Genomic DNA, 22,401 nt, shown 5'->3' with positions numbered 1-22,401 from the left:
CTCCTCTAAAACTAATCTATTTAAATGTTATTTGTAGAATCTCCGCCGCAGCCTGCCTTGGAGGTTTTAATGAGACATAGGTTTCAAGGGCAAGAAAGGACAGTTACTGTCTTACTTTCTCAACTCCCTTAACTACCACGAATTTTTTTAACTTATGAAAAGTGCACATTTTTCTCAAACTGCATTTCTTTTGCAAATTTTTTTCTTTGAGAAATTCCGGCGGAACCCATCTCACGATGACTGCCGACCGACGGTGATGCGATTAGCATTCCAGCAATGCAGCGAAACACTTCGTTTCTGAAGACACATTTATATGCAATCTAGTCATTCCGAGACTCAGTTACTTCGGCTATATGGGACATAGACTGTTTACGGTATCGGGTCACTTTTTCGCCTATCAGCATGGCGGCATGTCGACAATTTTTGGACGCCGACGCAGTGACGGCGATAGAATGATATAATAATGACGCCGGTGGATCGACGAATACCGTATGGCGACGACATAATGACGACAATGAGGTGACCATTATGAAATTAGCATAATGATATAGCGACGGCACCGTCATGACGAACGATGGCTTGAGGCCAATGGGATAACGACGAGTGTATGACTACGATGGAATGACGACAGCCGTATAACGACAACCGGATGACGAAACTGGAATGATGACGATGGAACGATTACGACGGCATCGGGACCACAAGCACATACCTTGTGGCCCAATCAAGTAGGTAACTTGGGCCTATGGATCGCAGTAAGAGGCTTGGAAGATAGATCTAGAGGGTCAAAGTTCCCAAACTAGGCAAAGATCGCATTATTATAGATGCCAGCAATGCCTGTAGCGCTATTGCTGGTCAGGTATAAAAAAATATTGCGAAAGACAGTGTGTATTATTATTTTTTTGTGTATAAAAGCTACAAGTTAGTGCAACGTACGTCGTGATCGTCCCTCGGCAGTTCAGGAGTTAAACGTTCTCACCCCTTCTCAGTAGTGGGTACGCCCATGGAAAAGGAACGAGCAATAAAGAAGGCTTGACGAACTTTCTTAACCCTTTAACTGGCAGATCAACCATATTGTTGACCTAACAAAAGCATCTGCAAAAACTAGACAAACACAAATCTTAGTCTGCCTTTCGATTTATCTTTATTTATGTACCTGCTCAACAATGGTATTCAATAAAATGTCCAGCGTGAGCAGCAGCAGATGTATTGGTCACAAAACCTAAAGGCTTCGTCGTTATCTTCATAGCGCACGTGGGGGTCATATTCTCGCCAATCCGAATTTTTACTGCCTTTTTTAAGCCAGCTCTTATTTCTTAACTTCATAAAGGTACACCTCAAGAACGCACATTAACCTTGCCAAAGCAAGTGCCAGAGACCAGTTTTGGGCCATACCTGTCACCACCTGGTCAACAATAATTTTGACCTACTGTATCTCGCTTAGTTTTTAGAGAAACCGTTTAATATTTCAACTGGTACGTATTGAGCAAAGTAAAGAAGAAGTAAAGCAATAAAACCATTCTAGGTCAAGTCTTTCTTATCTTGCCAGTGAACGGGTTAAGGCCAATAAAGAATGTTTTTATTATCAGCTCACACCACGTAGCTTGAAAACCGAAAAAGACGTTCTTAACAAATGTCAGCGCTCGCGCTGTATGGCTTTCATCTTTTTTGTCCCGTGTGTTATTTAGATTACCTCAAGAACGCCGACTGAAGTCAGGCTCAATCGAAGTTTGACTGTCATATTGGACTAAGACTAAACATTCCGGTAGTACTATCATTGGGCTTTGACACTAGGATGTAGCCACGGAGATGTTCTTGCGTTCTGCTTCATTTCTTTATGTGAGAACAAACTATTACCATGATGTTTCTTGTAGCTTTAATCTTGTTCTTTGTTGACTATTCATTTCACAAAAATTTATTATCCACATTATTTATTATTGCAGCCTTTAATCTATCCTTCACTATTACATCTTCCACAATTTTGACTCAGTTAGTGCGACTGATCACTCGCGTAGTAATTTTGCTTTTTTTCTGGTATTTTTCTTTTTCTCTTAGAATGCGAATTTCTCTTAAGATACCTTCTGCCGATCGATTACTGGCCTATCCCCCTTAGTGGGTACGCGCCATAAATGCGGATCGTCATCATCATGATCACTCCGTGCGCTTGTCGAGCAAGGCAGCGCCAGCGAAGACGACCAGGAACCTCGGCGAGGGCATGCCCTTGATGCCGGCCTCCCGCGATCATGAGTGCGGCGCGGCATGGCGCAGACGCGAGGGCGCCGGCTGGTGTGTCGTCAGCGGCGGTGGCGGCAGCGCGGGATCCTGTCGCCGTCGAAGAACTGCCGGGTCCCGCCTTTGCCTCCAGCAGCGGGGGGCTCTCGGGGGCCCTCATGTCTCTCGTCATCCTCGCTCTCTTCCTCATTTTCATCGTGACCATGACGGCCCGGTACCTGCGCGCCGGCCAGCCAGCTGTGGTGAGCTCTACAGCGAAACTCTAGCTGCGACGCGCACACCACGTACTACATTTTTTTTTTTAAAGGCCTCTCACCAGGGTTTGGCATTGCCAAACAGACAAGCGCGGCACGTAGATCAGGCTTTGAAGATCGTGTCTTCAACGCGCGAAGAATGCATTGAAGACCGGCGGGGAGGGATTGACGAAAGAAAGGAGGCGGGGGTCGTGGGGGCGAATGTCTTGACAGTCGAGGAAACGGGGGACCCTCGACATGCGATATGGCAGAGGGCAGTAGAGGATTGCAGTTTGTGCGCGCTGCTGGAAGCAAAGGGAGAAAATCTGCTGCGTTGCGAATAACTCGTCTCCTCTAACGACATTTCATTTGCTTTTATCTCGGCTAACACAAAATGTTTAGTAGTACATGTAGAACGCTCCCTCGACGGCGCTGTACAACTTCTTGTGTACAAACGCAATTTTGAACAATTACTCCCAAGACAAATATTCAGTTAAACTGTTTTAGTTATATCAGGGTACTGTAAAAGCAAAGCGAGAAGCGGCTAGGTAAGCTATAAATGTTGCAAACACAGAGGACTGGTGGCGACGGCCCCGTGAAGTTCCCGCATGCCAGTTCGCGCCGTGACGTCATGTCCTTTCACAGCGTCTACTTGGGTCTGATTTGCTTGTAAAATTTTACATTGTATTCTGAATCAAAATTGAAGTGCAAGTAGTGCAGTGTCATTATATGAGCCGCGGTCGGAAGTTGAATCCGCGGCCTCGTACTGAGCAGCGGAGCCGTCGAACTCGTTTAACAATACGAGCCATCATGTTTCAGGATGACTTCTATACAATATGTCATTATGACGCGTGGTTATAGCGGTCCTTACAATTAGAATACACGTAAACATAGACTCCATAAGGTCAGTGGAACTCACGGGAAAATTCAAATAATTATTGAACTTATGATACATAATAAGGGCGAAGACCCTCGCTGTAGATGTGCCTGCGTTGTAGATGCCCGTATGCATCTAGATATCGCCAAACGATACACGTCACCTCACCCCTGGCAATCCTCTTTCTTAAGCTTGATTGACTGCTACGGCAAACTTGATGATCATCAAGTTCGTGCATGAAAGGGCCGCTGAAGAAGAAATGAACTATAGCGTTACAATGCGGGTTGGTTGGCATGTATTATTGTAATTGTAGTGTAGCGCATACGGACGATGACAATAGATTACACTATATTCATGTGGTTAGCGCCATGTCTGTGTTCTCATCTGCCATATATTGCCCTTGTCTGTATGCGTTACGCTATAGTATTTCGAGTTGATATATGTTGAGCAAGCGCTAATGAACTGTACTTGCTGTCGACTGTAGAGAGAGCTGGAGAGATAGATGAAGTGTGTAAGTTGCGTGCTGCGCACCACGATCACGACTCTGGTTTTCGAATTCTAAACAGTGAAATAAATGATGCAGTTTTATCCCGAGCACTGAGCCACGGTTTTCAGGAATTCCACGAACCATGCTAATGTGGGTCCTCTGAAGGCCGTGAGGCGCTGGAAGGCGACGCTGCTACGTGGACATAGTCCCACGATATTGAAACCGTTTTTTTTTTACGACGGCAATTAAAGTGCGTATACGAACCCAGTGGGAGCATATTTGGCTCTTAGGCAAGCTTACGTATTCCTTCGAAGAAAATTATTTGCATTCAAGTACCCATTGTGAATATTTTCTATTATCTAGTTTTCCAGCGCTATCAGAGCTAGGCAAACATTTATAACGCGAATATATGGGAAGTAAACAGTACCATGCAGTCGTGAAGTGCTTGTTTAATTACAAGGCGGCACTAGAGCGCGAAGGAAATTAATGTATTTCAAGAGTTCTAAAAAGTAAGAGCTAAGGCCCCGCTTTGCTTGTAATGCACAGAACGCAGATTCGGCAAATATTTATAAAGTTGAAACGGGATCAGTCAGCTTACCATTGCAAACTTTTGAAAGAAATGTTTTTAAAGTGTGCAATTTTATTTTATCGAGGAGTTAGGTGAAGGAGCAAGTTAATCGAGCTAGGGTCTTGGCCTCGGGTCAACTGCCGGCATAAATTTGAGTTTCGGATGAAATTAGAGTTTCGGTCGAAACTCCCAAATGGAGTTGCGTTTTAAATCCGCAGCTTTCATGCCAGAAGCTTTTGCACAAGCTCGTATATACGGAGCCAATCGAGGCCTTCATGAATAATTCTAAGAGCTAGGGCGTAAAAATTTTCAATCCTCAGAAGACAAACTAAAATTGCTTTCACAGGGATTGCCTTGTAGTCTTGCATGAGACTTAAGATAGCCACGGTCGTTCGGTACACCGGGCAGCACGAGGCTGCGACCAACGCAAAAAGCGCCATCTTCGCCAGTCGCCGGAAAGCAGGGAAGTTAAGACGACGATGGCAGTGCAACACAGAACGGAGCGCGACAGTATATAGGGCGCCCACACTCTCGCATGCGTATTTCATTGTGATAGCAATTACATGGACACTCCAGGCGCGTTCGCGTAGGAGCCGCCGCCGTGCTGTCCTGGTATGGACGGCGCATGCTCTGTCCGCACGTCGATGGCTAGAAGGTTTCCAGAGATGCACAATGCCTTTGGCTGCAAGAACAACGAAGTCATGACGCACCATCACACTACTCTCAATCCGCTCTGCAGCGGAGCCAGGACAGCAGTCTGTCTTCCGGTGAGGGGCCCCATGAGCGTTGGGCTCACATACATTAGCGTTGCTGCTGGGAAACTGTGCGCATACCACACCGTGGTGCATACACTGGTCCAAGCGGAACAGACACTGAACGTCAAGCTAAACCTAACCCTGTCATTGGGAGCAGACAAACGCCTACGGCTTTTATGTGCGACGCCAGTAACGTTACTGCCGGCGTTCTTGCCAGCGTTCCGAAACTCCTGGTTTCAGCCAGGGCGCTGTTCCGGCGGTGCGGCAACAATTGTCTCGCGTGCGGTGTCGTACCATGTCGCATCCGCGTATTGTTAGAACACCGTGTGAGGAGCTAAAGCGCGACTCCACACCTTACTATCGCTCTCAATGCCTCGCCAGCGGGCGAAATAGACAATTTTCTTTGAGCGATAGCTTACATACACCAGGTACAAACCCAGGAAATGCCTGGTTCCGTACACCTGATTTTCAAGCTCCGCCAAGGTCCAACTGCTGGCACTAAGCCTGACACTCCGGCGGCTGCTGCGTACGCCGCGTGGGCGCCCATATCTTGAAAGCGATCTGCGATGTGGACAAAGTGCCCAGAGTGCTGGTAGCTTCGTATGCGCTGTGCTTTCGACGCGTAGTTCGCGTTGAAGCGAGACGCAGCATGAACTTCAATTCGCTCGCTGCTGCTGCCGCACCGAGCAGCGTCTGTGTGTTGTCTTGTGGTGTAATTGTAGATGCGGTAGTTGCTGACTGCGCCGAACAGCGTCCGTGCCCTTTCCCAAAGCCAGCAAAACCGTGTTATCATTCCACAAACTTGGTTTAACCGCGTTCAACCACGGCAATTTCTTTCTGTGAATGGTATTACGGTGATAATTTGTCTGGCTTGATGGATAACGCACTTGATAACGCGCTTGATAACGCACGCGTTATCAAGTTAGAAAACTCGCACGCACTGTAATTTTATTATAGTGTATGCGGCTGAGTGCACTGAAAAAGAAAGAAGCATTTAATTGAACTGCCGTGAAGACTACTGGGCCCTTGCCAAGCTGGTCTTAAGGGCGCCTTATGGTGATATCGAGAGAAAAATTACTTAGCTCCGAAGGGGGGCTTTCGAACGGTCCCTACTTGAATGCAAGCATGATCAGAAATAATAGTGCACCCTCCAAAGGAGAGTTATTTAACGTTAATTTTCAAGATGGAACCAGACGAAAACATAAAAGCTTCTCTCTCACTCCCTCGATCCTTCGCATTTCAGTTTCCTAACGACTCCACAGGCCGAAAACTAGTGCAAGTACCACTTCCACGAACGTGTACGAGAAGCGTCTATTTCAATGTGGTCTCGTCGCCGTATGAAGGCAAAACTATCGCTTCTTGACTGTTTGGTTCGGGGCCGCATGTCATCGTTGTATACCGAGATCGGGAGTGGTTAACTGTGTACGTTAATTCGCCGCCTATATGAAAGGGAACACTTCATTCGTGTTCAAACTGTGATTATTGGAAACGTGCAAGTCAGAACCTTAAGCACTACTATTTGCTATGCTGTTCTGTTGAAGAATCCCGCTCGTAGAACTTTTCCTCGTTACAAGGACGCACAAAGGAAAGTTGTCAGCTTTGAACACAAGCTCGGTGTTCTATTTCACATTAGAGAAGAGTGTACACACGTACCGAGGAAGATATCCTGTTCACAGCTTACTCTTCTACGAGGAAGAAAGGTGGGTGGGGGGCCGGGGAACCGACATGGGTTATGCCACGTTTAGTTAGGAAGCCAAGAGTGACGGAGGACCCAAGATGGAGACGTGCAAGAGCGCATATCTCCTAAGTTAGCAAATGTGGATGGGCTTAATTGTATCTGAAGGCGTACAAAGCGATTTTCAAAGAATCATCACAGGCACAAGGACAGGGGTTTTGAAATCGAACTTGCAGAAGATATTGAGATAGACCAAGCGAAAGTAATAGCAAGCTACTTAGTAGGCGTGTTTGAGGTCCTAAAGCTCGTAATTACCAACCGGGTTAACCCACTTCGAAATCAACCGTCAGACCAACTTGGCTCACTGGATATGTGTCACCGGCTATGCGCCGCTCTTGAATGTTTAAAAACAACAAAAAACAATATAAAGTTTTTTTTGGGTTCTCGGAAGAATCGAACCCGCGTCATATATATTCAGACAACCGTGTCTGAATATATATTTACACACCTGCCACACGCAGACTTTACGGAGCCGCCACTGGATGGCGAAGCGTGTCCAGTGAGAAGCGCGAGAGAGGAGCCCGGCGGCATACACGCCTCACACAGGGCGCGTTGGCAACACTGTGCCTCGCTAGGGTACGTCTACGCTAATCGCATTAACGTCGGCTTTCATCGACAGATGGCTTCTGCCAGAATTCTTTCCGACAAAATGTTTACGATATTTTACTTCAGCCAAGAGCAGCTCCCCGTAACACTCGCCTTAACTATACAGATGCGTGTTGCAATTCCTTGACCGTTGGAGATTGCTAGTGCGACTACATAATGGCGGCCCCAATTATCGTAACGCACAATGTCGCGACAATCACGGCATAAACGACGCAAGTATGTTATCTACAGAGCCAAGTCCGAGGCTAGAGCCCTGAAGAAAAAGAAAAGATAGCTGGCAAGCGCTGAAGTAGCAGCCGCCCTTTGTCTTATGGTTGGAGGACCTACGTCGGAAATACCGAGATAGGGCAAATTAAGCCTAGATAATGCGACTGGATTTTTCTTTTTGTGAGGCACCCGTGTGACCGGTTGCGCACTCAGACAAATGAACTCCGCTAACCGATGGCTTCTTTAAGTAGAAAACGTCACGCATCAGTGAAGCCCCCAGCTTGATGCTTTTCCCTGATGCATCCAGAGACCTCTTGGCACTTGAGACAGCACCAACACACAAAAAAGTAAACACATTGTGCAAAAAAAAAAAAAAAGCGCCAGGACATCGCTGCGCATGAAAGCGTTGAAGAACACGTGCCTTTCATATCTACTCCTTTCAAGCGGCGCACTCTTTGCTTTGAGCAAACGAAGTTTTTGCTCAGTGAGTGTATCTCCTTTAAGAAACTCGTTGCGAGCATATCTGAGCCCCGTGTACAAATCAAAGGAGCAGTTCTGATTATGAATAATGAAAGAAAGAGCACCGATAGGTGATGCACCTGTACATTAAGTTGCATGATTTTAAATGACCCGTATAAAATATACAAGGTATAAAAAGCCCTAGAAAGAGCACATTAAAGAAGATTGAGCGGCTTACTCACTCGATATGACCCTCAATTGTCCTAATCCAGCACTTTTCAACTGAATCACTGAACAGGTCCCGCCTTGCATATGCAAAAGCAATACGGAAGCTCTACCTGTCGTTTGCAGTGACGAAGAGATATAGCGTAGGAATTTCAGAAACAAATAAACAAAAATGAAACTAGTTGTATGTTGCGCAAGACTGCGCTGTTGAAAACTCTCTCACACTAAGTCAATAATGTATGAAGGCAGCAAAGCTACCACCGCATTATCTTTTTTTTTATCAGTCAACTTTTTGTTAGAGTTTTCCTCTTTTGATTTTTGACACTCACTTTTTATTATTTATAAAGAGCTTTTCCATTACGGTATCGACCGAAGCAGACATGGCCGCAGCTCTGTAGCGTCATCGAATTTGGCATGAATATTTCACGCAGCCGAGTTCACCTTCGCCTGTTTTCGAATACCCGACTCCCATGGCGCAAAGATTTTGCCAAGCACTGCTCACACGCATGCGCGTAAGCCGCGGTGTGCGCTGTTTGACAGTTAGCGCCAAAGATGTGTAACCTCATTATGCTTACCTCCCTTGATTCGTAGTTTCAACAACAGTCAAATATTTATTCTGCGTTACCAGACAGAATAAGAACCACCACATTGAGAGTAATTGATCATTTCACACTGCAATCTAACATGCATAAGCTACTAAAGTGACCGTTGTTTTATTGTTACCCGAAATACAATCTCGGCCGAGTGGCTGCAGGGATTCATGGTATGAAAACCTAGGCGTAAAGAACGCTGACATGTGTGGAATGGAAAAAGCAACACAAACACCGACTAATCATGTGTCCCAGATAACGTTAGCCAAGCTTCTACAAAAAAAAAAAAGAAGATTTGGAGAACATGGTACAAGATACAATTCTAAAAGTTAAGGTGTTTGGTTGTCAGAGGCTGGATGAGTGGGGACAGTAGGTCTTTCGATCATAAATTGCACCATGTACTTTAAATTTTTTTTTTTCTTTAGCTAATAACATGGCTACCGCTAGCTGAGGCACCCTATATATGATAGTGGGTGTTTGTGTTTTTCTCTTACGTTCCTCCTGTGTCCGGGTTTACTGTGCGCCTGACTTTTCAAACCATCAATCCTTGGCAATTCGCTCAGCGTTCTAGTTATGCAGCTGAGAAGGATGTCGCAGGGTTCGATTTCCGATCCCGGTTATCGCATACCGATGTTGAGTAGAATGCAAAGTTGTTCAAGCAAGGATACTTAGGCTTAGGTGCATGTTAAAGAAAAATTGCTTTAGATTCATTCAGAGTTGCCCATTTTGACGTCGTCCGAAGCCTTTGTATTGCTTTGGTTTGCAGAATACTATTCGTTATTCTCATAAAACAGGGGGCTGCCAGATCGAGCAGGTTGAACCTCGGGCAGGGCGGATTGCGCCGCGCGTCGTCTGCTATGCCCTACGTGTTTACATGTGCACATAAGGCGTGCATATCTTTAAAGACCATTTCTCGCGTAGTTGTAGCACGGCCGCGAAAGCTGGTCCACATTTTTTGACGATGTGCACAAGCATTCTGCCTTTCGCTTTCGTCTTTGCGCTGTAGTAAGATCGGTGAATGCCCATGCCGAGTGCGCAATGTGTGACTGCCGCACCCTCCGTTCGCAATAATTCTACCACTTTTATTGTCGCTTTATGTTTTCGGTAATCCACAGAAAGCATTTTCTCCCGCTTTAAAGAAATCAAGTGGTTGCAGGGATACGTGAATGCTGTAGCGACTTGTCGCGATCTGTTGGTCTTTCCGCAATCTCTGTGATACCACACAACATGAACGAGGTGGCTTGAATATCACTCAGTGGTAAGAAAGAAAAATGGTTAGCAAACACTCATTATCACGTTACACACTTTATGTTACGATAAGCGTATCGTGATAATTGCAATAACTGCATAATGTCTCGTAGTGGTTACGTGGTGGTCTGATGTCTTTTTTAATATGTGGCTCTGATGGCACGAGGATTAGCTTTTTTTTTCATTCTTTTTTTTTTGCCACTTAAATGGTGGGTCTTTGTGTTTTGACTCACTGCTACAAAAGGAAAGCTAAAATAGGGTATTTAGGGTATTAGTGAGCATCATGTGTGACAGCAGTCTCTAGACAAAGGACATCATAACACTGAGTTGAAAGGCGATTAGTATAATTTCTCGTTAGCTCTTCAGTGTGCAGTTGTTAGCTGGATGGGAAACAGCGGACATATTGGCTGAAATAAAAAAAAATTATGATTTTAGCCTCTCAATTAATTACAATAATGGCACGTAATCGTGCAAGGCCAGCTTCGTGCATAAATTACGCGCTTTAAGTGTTACTGTGATAGAACTCCTCGTCTGAAGCAATCTAGTTATCCTGTTAACGTGCTGTCACTCACAGTGGTCTAGCCTGTTTAAGTGAACTCTTTAACTGGCTTCGTATCGCAGCTAAAAAATATATAAAAATATAAACAGGGCGACATGCTTTAAGTTGGCGATGGAAAGTGCACGTCATCTTGCCACTTTACCTGTGTTGTTCAGGGATGCTGCTTTTTTTTTTAGAACCAGTGCAAGGTTCGCAGAGATTGCGGTAATAATAAAGTTGCACAACAATTTTAGCAGAGCATGCAGAACACCAGCGAAACATGCACAAAAACATAGTTCTGATACCATGAGAACGATATCAGAACAACTGCAGCACCAGAGTTGCCTCTCGTAATTCTTGTATCAATTTATATGCGCTAAAGTTTACAGTTAGAGCAATACATGCCCCACGGAAGTACCGAAACACACATTGTTTGGCTGAGTGCCAGTCCCCCGGCTGAAAATCAGTTCGCGCTTCTTTCAAGTGAAAAGAAGCTTTCGGTGTATTTCGTGCAAAACAGCGGCATTGGAGGGCAATATATAATCAGTTCACTGAGATCAGCTTGTTTCATTACCATAAAACTGGGCCAAATCGTTCCCAGCGTACATTTCAATGCGTTCCGCCAACCGCCAATCCACACTAACGTGACGACGGTGGTGCCACCTGCAGCTCGATCTAACGGCGAATAGGGAGGCGTGTATTGCTCTAACTGTAAACTTTGGGGCATAGAGATTCATACAATAATTACGAGAAGCAACTCTGGTGCGGCAATCGTTCTGATACCATGAGAACGATAGTTAGCACATGTGTTTGTCCAATCTTCATGTTTGTGGCTTCGAACGTTCTTGTGACTATATTTAGTACGGTTTATCTTTCCAAGTTTCCAAGCGCACATAGGTGTCTAAAGAGATCAAGGCAATTAGTATCTGCCTGAATGCTTAATCATTGCGAATTATCGCACTTATAACGCAATACTTTATTAAAAGTGATCAATTTGCAAAGTCACAAAGCCGCTTGAAGCCAGAGGGACGAAGTTTAGCCAAATCCACATACTGTGCATCATTCCCGGGCTGACTGAACCGACAAACTTGCAGCTTCCATAAACAATAGCAGCACAGTTCCCTCTAGTAATTTTTTTCAGGAAAATATATATCTTGGGGCGCACGAAAGCACCCAGAAAAAGCCTTAAGTATTGGGTCATACCATTTCTCAATGCTTGGCTCCTTTCGTCCCCTTGCTTACCGCATTAAGGCTGACTTTAGCGCTTTACGCATGCGCAGTCTGCGTTGCATGGTTTCGTCACGCTATAGTGCTTTCCCCTCCCCGAAAACGTTTCGGCGAGGAAACGGCAATGCGGCGTGCCTTCACGTTACATTTCAGCTTTTCTCACTCGAGTCGTTAACTTCGCCGGTCGGCGACTTATCCGCAAGTTCTTTGACGTCGTCTCTCATTGCGAGGTTTCTTCGTGCGCTATAAGTGTGCAGGCGTTGCGCAGCCAAACTTCTTCACGTCGTGACTTAAGAAAGATCAAGAGCTCAGCTTCTCCAGTAGGCGGTAAGAGGGCGCGCGGGGGGAGAGGGCATTTAAAAGGAACTTTACATGCAGCGGCGAATGGCTCTTATGAAAAATCTCGAGAGGGATGAAAGGAATGGAATATATATATATATATATATATATATATATATATATATATATATATATATATATACAGACTGCCCAGCGAACGAGCATATAAACCACGCCGACCGGTGTCGACGTTTAAACGACACTCTAGGGAGCCTTCGTCCGTTCAACTCTGCTCCCCAGACAACTTAAGAACTTTGAACTTTCTTTGAATTGAGAAGTCGAGTGCGAAGTCGGTTAAATGTCTATCGCGGGATTCAGAATAAACTAAACGAGCCTAATTCGACAGGTGCAGTTATGTTGCTTTTGTTCTTTCTTTGTTTTCTGCAACACAGGTCATGAGTGGAGCCGTTATGTTTCGCCGTGATAGCTCTACTATTTTACGGCAAGGCCAACAAGCATACATATAAAAGCGGAGAAGCGTTTTTTTTTTAAATTTATTTACTGCCTTTTCTCTGTTTTGGCGACATTCCTGCCCTCAATTAACTAAGTACTCATGCCATCCAGCTGCTAGTTCTCTCTCTCTCAAAGTAGACACAGACATAAATGGTCAATCGCCACTCTAAATTTTAGCCTGAAATGTTGACCGCTTTGCATTCAATGGTAAAAAAGGACTGGATAACACTAATATAGTTTTGACGAGAAGTGAGTAAGATCGCAAATTGCGAACAAATTGCTTCTTGATGTTCGTAACCTTTGACATTTTTTTAAGCAGTTCCATAACCGCGTGGTCAACAGCGTAGTTCCTCGGATGGTCTCGCACTTTCCGCAAGCCATTTGCAGAAGCTGCGAACGGGTACTTAGAGCATTTTGAAGACATACGAAATAATGGGCTAATCTCGGTAGCTGAAACACCGTAAAAATGACATCAGACTTTTTTTTCCAGCTTTTCACGTGTTGAAAGCGGTCTGGTTGGGAGCGCAAAGCAACCATCAGAGGAAGTTCTGTGGTAGATTACGGGATTGAAGTCTGTCTGCTGACTTATCCTTCCATAGTCAGACATGGGTCGCACAACTGCAAACTAAAAGGGGGGAAAGAGGGGTTGGTAAGAGGTCATCTCCTGGAAGCTCATGACCGTCACAAAAAAGTCCTGTAGAGTGATAAATGGGTTTAACATCACAATGCGACCCAATTATTAATTGAGACGCCGTCTAAAAATAGGGTTCCAGGCTAATATTGCCAACCTTGGATATTTTAACTTGCACCGAATGCTCGGTACAAGAACGTTGCCGCGATCGCCCATTTTGGAATGCGACCTAAATGATGCGCAAGCTATTCCAAATTAGTCCTCTGTACACTTGGCTGTTGGCGTTACAGTGGCAAAAAAAGAGCAGACGCTCTTGCCATGAAACGCTTTGAAGGCACGGAACAGCGAGAGCTCCAGTGAAATACCAGCTCCCTAAAGAAACAATGTCGCCTCTATCGCTCACTCGGGAAATTGCCGCATCAGCCGCACTTGGAACGACCCTCCTATATAGAGTAATAGCTAGGATCGGCCTACAGTCCTGCATGGTCAATTTAAGTCGGCCGTTCTGCTTCGCCATCTTGCTTGGAGTGTAACGAAATGGGCGACGAAGAGCACTTTATCCGGTTCAACAAGCATTTGTGTTCTGAAATTAAGTCTTCTGAGCAGCACGAGAGGAAGAGGGTTTCGTCAAGAAAGTGAAGAACCGTTAGTTTCCCGGAGGAAGGACCGCGGATAGTGCGTTAACAATTGTCACTCATTCTACTCGCATTTGATCGACTCATGGCTGCAGATATACAGCGTGTGTCACTTAACTTGGTCCAAACTTTGAAAACATGCAAATGCTACGTAGCTGGACAGGACCAACGTAATGTTTTCCGCCACTTGGAGCTACTCAGAGTATTTTTTTTTTTTTTTGCATTCTGCCAAATTAGATAGTCTTAATTAATCCACTTCTCAATTATTAAAATTAGATTAGAAGTGCCAGTGAGAAAGTTGAGGAGCAACATGAGAAACTCCCGATACAGCTTTCTTTTGCTCAATACGTGCTTGTGTGTTTTTTTCGAGCGTGAAAGAAGCCCGCGAATACACTCAAAGTGCCTCAAGCGGCCAGTCGCGCGGCAATTTTACGTGTATTCGCGGGCTTCTTTACCGTTCATAAAAACTTTTATATAGTACGTACTGAGCATCAGAAAGTTATATCAGGAGTTTCTCTTGTTGCTCTACAATATTCTCATTGACACCTTTCATCTAATTATAATAATTGAGAAGTTGGTTAATTAATGAAGACTATCTGATTAGGCGGAATGCAAAAAAATAATCTGAGTATCTCCAAGCCACGACAAAAACATTACGTTGGTTCGGTCCAGCTACGTGGCATTTGCATATATTTATAGTTTGGCCCAAGGTACGTGAAAGACCCTGTCTTTGTGACAAGGAAAGAGATTGATGAGGCGGAGGGATTGCCGGCCAGAAGCCTGTAGCAACATCAAAACTTCGACCGCCACCACTATTCCAGAGCGTCCCTGAGACCTCGTTTTACCACTACATGCACAGTCTTCTTCACCAGTAAATGACAAGCGCCTTTACTACAACGAAGATAGCGGTGGTGGCGACTGTTATCTCTCGGCAAGCCGCTCAATGCCCTCGCTCGCTAAAATGGGGGCGGAAGTGACCACCCGTAAATGAGTTTTCGTACGGGACGCGACGGTGTGGGAACCATACCACATTTATGTTTTTCTTTTATTATTTTTTTCTTCTGATCACCTCGCGTGTTCTGTTTATGGGAAGTTAAGGTGGTGTTGCTGAGGCGGCTTCTTATCCTCGTCCGTCCTCGTCTCTCAGCCCTTCTGTGCTTGGAAACAAGACCACTTTGTGCCTTTCTGTTTCTTGCTGCCGTAGCGAGAGAGAACTTGGATCGACTTGCAGACTCGCAAACGTTGGCGCCCGTTCAGTTTGGTTCCTGACTCCGAGGGAGGACTATTGATAGCGCGTCGGGTTTCTTTACGTCTTATACAAGTTTAGGCATGTTACAGCGAAAGGAAATGAATGGTCGCAAACGTCAGCGCCGGTTTCCTCCTTCGGCTTATAACGCGGAAGGAGGCTATTGCCAACAAGTTTGATTTCTTCGTTGTTTCATGCCAGCTTCTGCATGTTACATCAAAGGAAATCGCTGGTACACCAGTGCCGAGCCAACGATTTCACGCCAGCAGTGCGCAGTTGCCATCCAGACGCCTCACACAAGAGCTCTCCCGCAATTTTAGCTTACATCAAACGAAGGCCATGCTTTCGTTGATTAAGCGGCCTCCAACTTGCGTTCACCCTCTTACGTGATGGCAGTACTTTAGTAGAGGCTACCTGGACCTACCCGCCTTACCTTACCGCACCTTACTTACTAAAAGATATACTCCTTTTGAACAAGCTTGGGCTGAAAGTAAAACAAAGAAAGCGGTGCAAGTTGGGGGAGGGGGGGGTGGTAATATGGGAGAATGGGAGGGATGTCGGAGTGTGTTGCTGAAGTGCAACGGCGCGATCAAAATTACACCCGCGCCATATGCCGGAATTCAAAGCCATCTATGAAATCAAAGCAGCGGGTCATTTTCGGCCAGTTTGCTGCAGATCAAGCTGTAGTCACTTCCTCATACACTATCAACCTGAGGTACGTAGGGCTCGACGTGGCCGTGCCTGCAAAATGCACTTGGGAGATACACGCCACGGTTTAGGCGCTGCCAGCTTTACTCTTGTGTTTGGTTTTTGTCCCACATACTTTACTAACAAAGAAGCTGGATAAGAAGTTAAGAACCGCGCAACCGGCAACGGAACGAGAAACGTTCATGTGTAAAGTTAAGAAACAGGAAAACCGTGGTGTGGATTGGAGCAAACGGGGGTGGCCGACATTGTAGGTGACATTAAGAGGGGGAAATGAAGCTGGGCAGGCCATGCAATGCGTAGGGCAGATAACCGGTCGTCTATTACAGTTGCAGAGTGGGTGCCAAGAGAAGGGAAGCGTAGTCGAGGACGGCACGTAATTTAGAAGTTTGAGGTTTATTCTGGTAAAATACATATACAAAAAGTGGGTATAATATCGTGCAGAAGGAGTTCTTACAGTGAAAACACTGTAGGGGGACCTCCTATAATATGTTACATGAAATGTAAAACCACTAAACAGCAAAAAGAAAAAATAATGAAAAGCTGTTAGAATAAAATATGAGTAGTAACACAACTATTAATAGAATAAACGAGTACAATTAATTAAGTGATTAAACAATTCTTGTCAATAAATGAATAGTCATTATTCAGCATATAACGATAAAGGTCAGGTTATTTTACTAGTCGAATTGTGTTATTGGTTACAGATAAAACTATGAAGCAAACGTTTAAATGATGATACAGAAACAGCAGCTTTAACATTACGAGGCAAATAATTCCACAAATTAACTAAAACAAAACCAACTCCTTGAGCACCGTAGTTAGTACGAACTTTTGGAAGTGAAAAATTAGTGTTTATAGAAAAACGTGTATTCTTTGTATTGAGAAGTCCTTGCATGAAAACAAATTTTAGAAAGTTATGGTCTGTAATTGCTCCATTTGCAAATATGTAAACATTAAATTTCACAAGATTAGTAATGCAGAGTATGTTAAGATTGCGGTACAGTTCGGTGACATGTGATCGGGGATAACTGTTAGTAATTACTCGGATTGCTTGATTTTGGACATGTCAGGAAAAAAATATGGGAGGGTTAGGTTTGACCCCAGGAAATTATGCAACAATTTAGATGGCTATGAATGAATGCATAGTATAGAGTAACCTGATTATGTAAACCAAAATAACATGTAGCTTTGCGTAGAATCATAACACATTATGGCGTTTTTCTTTGTAGTTCCTGAATGTGTAAGTAAAAGTTTAAGCGCGTATGAGTAAAGTTTAAGAAGTATTAATAGGGAGAAAATGTGCCGGCATAAGATAAAAATCAGCTGGCGCAAGACAGGGGTAATTGGAGATCGCTGGGAGAGGTCTTCACCCAGCAGTGGACATAAATATCACGATGATGATGATGATAACATCATTGTACCCACCACGGGAATACTTCCGTATAATATTTTTTCCACCTTGCATTTGTTCAAGCATACACAGCATATCATATTGAATTTTAGGGAGGCACTTATCCTACCTGTTTGCATGGAACCGCTCAGCCGACAGCGAATACGATCAGTAAGAGTAATTATAACGCTTCCGATGTACAGTGATCACTCATCAGCATCGAATTTATTCCGACGGGCACCAGTGTTTGAATGCAAAATTACTCCCTGTTGATATGACTGGCTCCCGCGCTGGAATAAATTTCCACACCTCGTGAGAGCGATGCGTCCTCATCCCTCGTTCTTTTTGCGCATCCTTTAAAATAAATTCGCTCTGACTTGCCCAACTTGCAGTCGTCAGTTTCAGTCTCTGCGTTCAAAATACGGATAAATTCAATTTTCTTAGCGAGCCCGTGGTCCGTATATACCTCTGCTCGCGGTGGGAGTGTGTGTGTTATGAGTGTGTGCGTGAATGGTGAACACCCAGAGAACTATCGTCTACATTGTGCTCCGGCTGACCGCGATATCGCCAATGCCTCCTGGCAGGTGCCGCAGTCTGTGGCGGCTCCGGTGTACAGCCGGAACCTGACCTTCCACAGCAACGGAACCGAGCGGCCCGAGCAGGAGGAAGCGGAACCTGCTGTCACGGTCGCGGGGAACCTGACCCTGATCCAAGCGCCGGTTGCCACCAACCGAAGCAACTAGCCAAGCCGCTCGCGACCGTGGTCGAAGGACTGCATAGAGGCTTGGACTGGATTGCAGCCTACTTCGGCGTGCACGTGCGCAAGAAGCCGCACATCGACTAGCGCGCTAAGCGAAACTAACTATGGTTGTGTCGGTATCGCAGATTCCGCAGCAATCGCTAGAAACTATGCACCCTGTCATTTCTTTCTCCTTCAGTTGCCTTTGTTTTTTGTTTTTTTTCTTTTCTACCGAAGCACGTCACTCCGAGAGTCGCCTTGCCGTTAGCTGTTCACGTGTCCGTGATGCCTAACTATGCCGTAGTTTAACAAGTGCCCTCGTGTTCTTCCCTCTACATTTTTTTAAACTCTGTTGTTAACGTGTTCCCTATGTCTGACCATGCTACAACTATGTATTCTCTGCCTCTTCTCTTTTTCTTTTCATGAAGAACATAACTCAAGCAGTCGTCTCGACTGTGGGCAGTTTACGCGTTTGAAGGCCCTACAGAGGCTTTGAAGAGGCAAGTTCAAGCAGGAGGCCCCGCTTGGATTGGCGTGCGCGTGGCCAAAGGGCCTCACACGAACTAGCGGCATGCTCGAAGCCAACTTCTCTAAGCCTGGATCTCAACAATGACTTTTTTTTTCCTTAGCTGACTATACACATCCGGCGACGGCTCCTTCAGTGTTGATTGTTAACATGACAATGTTTCTCCCGAAGCATTTTCTTTCTCTGTTCCTCCGTGGGCTTTTCATTTTCTTTTTGTTCACTTCGTGGTTGGTCTGGTGTCCGTGGCTCGCTTCGAGGAAGAATTCATTCATGTGTACACAGTACTTCGTAGTGTTTAATCCTTCGTTAGCACGAGCTCTAGTTTCACACTACAACAGTACATGAAGTGAACGCTGCCGCTGCAGCCGGCCAATGAGAATTGGCGTCTCCTTTCATGTCAGGGCATGAATTAGGTACTCCGTGGGTATAGTGTTGAATGCCAATGCACACCTCTTAAAAAAGCCAACTGCAACAAAATTTCAATTTGAATATATTGAATATAGGCTATAAATGACTAGTACATACTGTCGAATTAATGCTTAAGCTAAAGGGGTGGTAATAGTTTACATTTCTCATAATTAAACTATAAACAGCACATTAGCAGACGACGCGTGCACCGGTGGTGAGTGGATGTGACGAAAATTCGAGCACCTTACCTCCGAAATATCTGCACGCCACAGGTAAAGCCAAATCTCTGAGGTCATTCCGAGAGGCCACCTTAGCTCTCAACCATGCTACCATAACCGAACGTTATGGTAACATGGTTGAAACCCTAAATATGAAAGTTAAGATCGAGATCAGATTGGCAAAAGGATCGACAGTGATGCCTGTACTGCGATGCATGTATCTGAATGAATCGAGCAAGCTAGGTGACTAGTTGTCCCCGCCTCGTTTCAAAGGAGATGACAATACATATCATAGGTAAAGCATCATAGCACAGGTAAAGAAGTTTGAACACTCGTCTGGTTAGTGAGAGTTAAAGAACAAAAAAGCGGCTAGAGGGTACATCACTGTGACGTCCCAGATATAAAAGTTTTCCCGTAAGCAGACACTACAATGAGTGGGACCGTCATGATGGCGTAGTTGCGCGAGCGAGTGGGCATCTTTTTATTCCATCGCGTGTTATGTGTACAGAGTGGCGCCAGTCAGCGTTTGGGCCTGTGTCACTGGGACGCACGTAACATAAGGTTTGCCGCTTCGCGGTGCACCTTCGACGCTCTCACTATTTTGCCAGCGTCACTTCTTCCAGTGCCAAGGTCGCGGACTCTCACGCGGTTGAAAACTGAATTACGGCGCCTTCGGCCTGAAGGTTGTAAACAGAGACGAACTTTTTATATGATTTAATAGTGCATTAAAATAATATTTAAAAGAAAAAAAAAGAAATGAAGTATCGAACACCCTAGTCAAACCAAGGACCTCGCAGTTATTAGTGCAATGCCTGTGCGTGGCGCCACGAAACGTGAACTGGAAGAGTCTCTATTACACAGGTTCTGCATTGGATGCTGTCGCCCTGTTGCTATTATGTTGTGACTATAGTGGGGCTAAGTAATACATCTTGAAACTTTCCAAGCTCGATGGTTGACTCTCTTAAAAGACAATGCTGTCCACCTTTGCAGTGAACTAGGCCCGAGCAGACTCCGCCAAAATCTATGACGTCACGGCGAGCTGACGCGAAAACTTCAACGAGGCGATCGCCACCTAACCTATCTTTTGTTCATTCGTCTTTTCTCACCAAGCCTCATCTCAGTGGCTTCAGGCGTTCTAGAAAAGTAATTTACTTATGCAGCTAAAAAAATGTTTTACAGGGAAGCTGTACACCTCTACCTCCCAATGCATATGTCGTGTCCGTGGGGAAAAATTCAACTAATCAGCGGGAGGCGCGCGCCACGCGCGCCGATGGGTTCCTTGCAGATCCACCAGATGGAGCTCGCCTCCGCGCATCCGCGGAGTAGCCAATAGGGGTTCAGAAAGTTTACTGATAAAAATTCATCGCGCTTTTTAAGATAGGTAGGACATTGGGCAAAACAATAAGAAAAGCTTGGTAGCGCAACCCACCGCCCGTTCCAAAGGGGACACTCGTAGCACCCACCCATTCATCCCGGAGTTAGAGGCGATTGGAAGTTCGCCGCAGAAAATTAGCGAGATCACAAGTAACGGAGGCGAACAAAAACAAAGTTCCCATTGGTGGTTCAGAAAATTTGACACTGGGAGTTCTGTAGGTTAAGACAGGTAGGGCATTAGGCAAAATAATAACAAGCGTTTGGCGGCGCGACCATGTGCATCGCCCCGTTTCGAAGGGGACGCTCATAGCATCCATCCATCCATACGCGGCAGCGGCGGCCGTTCGGGGGAAAGAAACAGAAAGAACCTGAAAGCTCGCCTTCGCACACAGCGTTCGCCTCAAACGTTTCCCGGTAAAGATTACGGTTGCATAAGCTGCAGTCGCCGGGAAGCGGCAACTGTAGCATACGGAGCAGGTAGTGACGTAACTACACTTTCGTATGTACAAGAAGAAACCACCTAGCAATTTATCTGTGTTGTGACAGTGCTATGGGAAGGCCATGTATAGTGAGGACTCCTGAAGAGCAGCGTGCATACGAGGCGCGGCGAAAGTGCGGTTAAGTGCATTTCTCTTGTCTGCTGGTCCACTCTTTGTTGGTGCGCGAAGTAGTAGTGGTGGTGAAAAGCATTTATTGGGCTATATATACAGAGAGGTGATCGGGGAGAGGGCTTTAGTGGGTCGCGCCCCTTGCAATACTGGGCGGAGTCCCTCCTTCCGGGACCCCGTTGGTCTTGACCGCTGCGCGGGTCCGCCGACCTAGGGCTTGTTGGGCCGATGGTTCCTGGCAGCCGAGCAGGGCCGCCTCCCAGTCCTCTCGGGTAGGGGAAGGGGTGACGGGGGGGGGGGGGGGGGAGGATTTGGCCTGCTTGCCCAAACCATCTGAAAGGTGTCGGCCACCTCCCCACAGAATTAGCAGCGGCCGTCAAAACAAGGATCAAAGTCCTTGAGAACCGCCGGGCACAGCAGGTGGTTTGTAACGAGCCTAAGAAGAGTTCATTCGCCAGCTTTACCCAGTCCCTTCATAGGAACCGGGTAATTACGCCGGTGTTCGGCACAATAGTGCTCAGTAATCTCTTTAAAAGAAAGAAGAGGGTTGTGATCTGGGTCAAGGTCTTCCCAAATGATGCCTAGTGCCCGGTAAGTGAGCGCACAGGGCTGCCTCATGGGCGGCTTCGTTACCTGGCATGCCTTGGTGGGCGGGGACCCATATGATTGAACGATGAGTTGGATCGCAGTCGCGAATATTGCGGCGAAGAATTTGGTCAGCGAGAGGAGTGATCCGTCCGAATTGAAAGTTACGACAGGCTCCGCGGGAGTCTGTGAGGATGTATTTAGAGTCGGGTTGGGAGGCTGCGAGGGCGATCGCCACCTCCTCCGCATGCGTTGAGCTGGGTGTTTTGAACGAGAGGCCGTCCACTTATCTTTGCTCGTGTTTCGTTGCAGCCGTGTACCATCACCCCACCCTGGAGTGGTTGGGGCCTGCAATATCGACGTAGAAGACGTGTTTCTTAGAGCCATAGTGGTGGTGCAGGGCACCCGAGCGCGCCTGGCGCCGGCCATTATGGTCCTCCTTGTTCAATCCTAGTTGGAAGGGGTGGAACGTAGAGGGCGCGTCTCCACAGTTCAGGCACTCGAACCTTTTCCATCGTATGGTGGTCATATTTAATATGTAACCGGTCCAAGAG

General features: G+C 45.9%; 1 protein-coding gene across 1 annotated transcript; it reads left to right on the top strand.

The window, feature by feature from the left end:
* The first annotated feature begins 2,243 nt into the window (after positions 1-2,243).
* LOC125944671 (uncharacterized) lies at positions 2,244-19,018 on the top strand. Its single transcript, XM_049665362.1, has 2 exons — positions 2,244-2,474; positions 17,974-19,018. Exons 1-2 carry the CDS (start codon positions 2,244-2,246, stop codon positions 18,130-18,132), a joined length of 390 nt encoding a protein of 129 aa, XP_049521319.1. The 3' UTR covers positions 18,133-19,018.
* The last annotated feature ends 3,383 nt before the right edge of the window (positions 19,019-22,401 follow it).

The sequence above is a fragment of the Dermacentor silvarum genome, chromosome 4 (genome assembly GCF_013339745.2).
Source record: "Dermacentor silvarum isolate Dsil-2018 chromosome 4, BIME_Dsil_1.4, whole genome shotgun sequence".
NCBI lineage: Eukaryota > Metazoa > Arthropoda > Arachnida > Ixodida > Ixodidae > Dermacentor > Dermacentor silvarum.
The sequence above is the reverse complement of the archived record's forward strand: the minus strand, read 5'-3'. Positions and strand labels throughout refer to the sequence as shown.

What these genes read in the sequence shown, in the direction of transcription:
- LOC125944671 (XM_049665362.1), top strand. Translation starts at nt 2,244, where the DNA reads ATGAGTGCGGCGCGGCATGGCGCAGACGCGAGGGCGCCGGCTGGTGTG. An exon ending in GCGCCGGCCAGCCAGCTGTG is followed by an intron (nt 2,475 to 17,973) that starts GTGAGCTCTACA and finishes GCCTCCTGGCAG; the next exon opens with GTGCCGCAGTCTGTGGCGGC.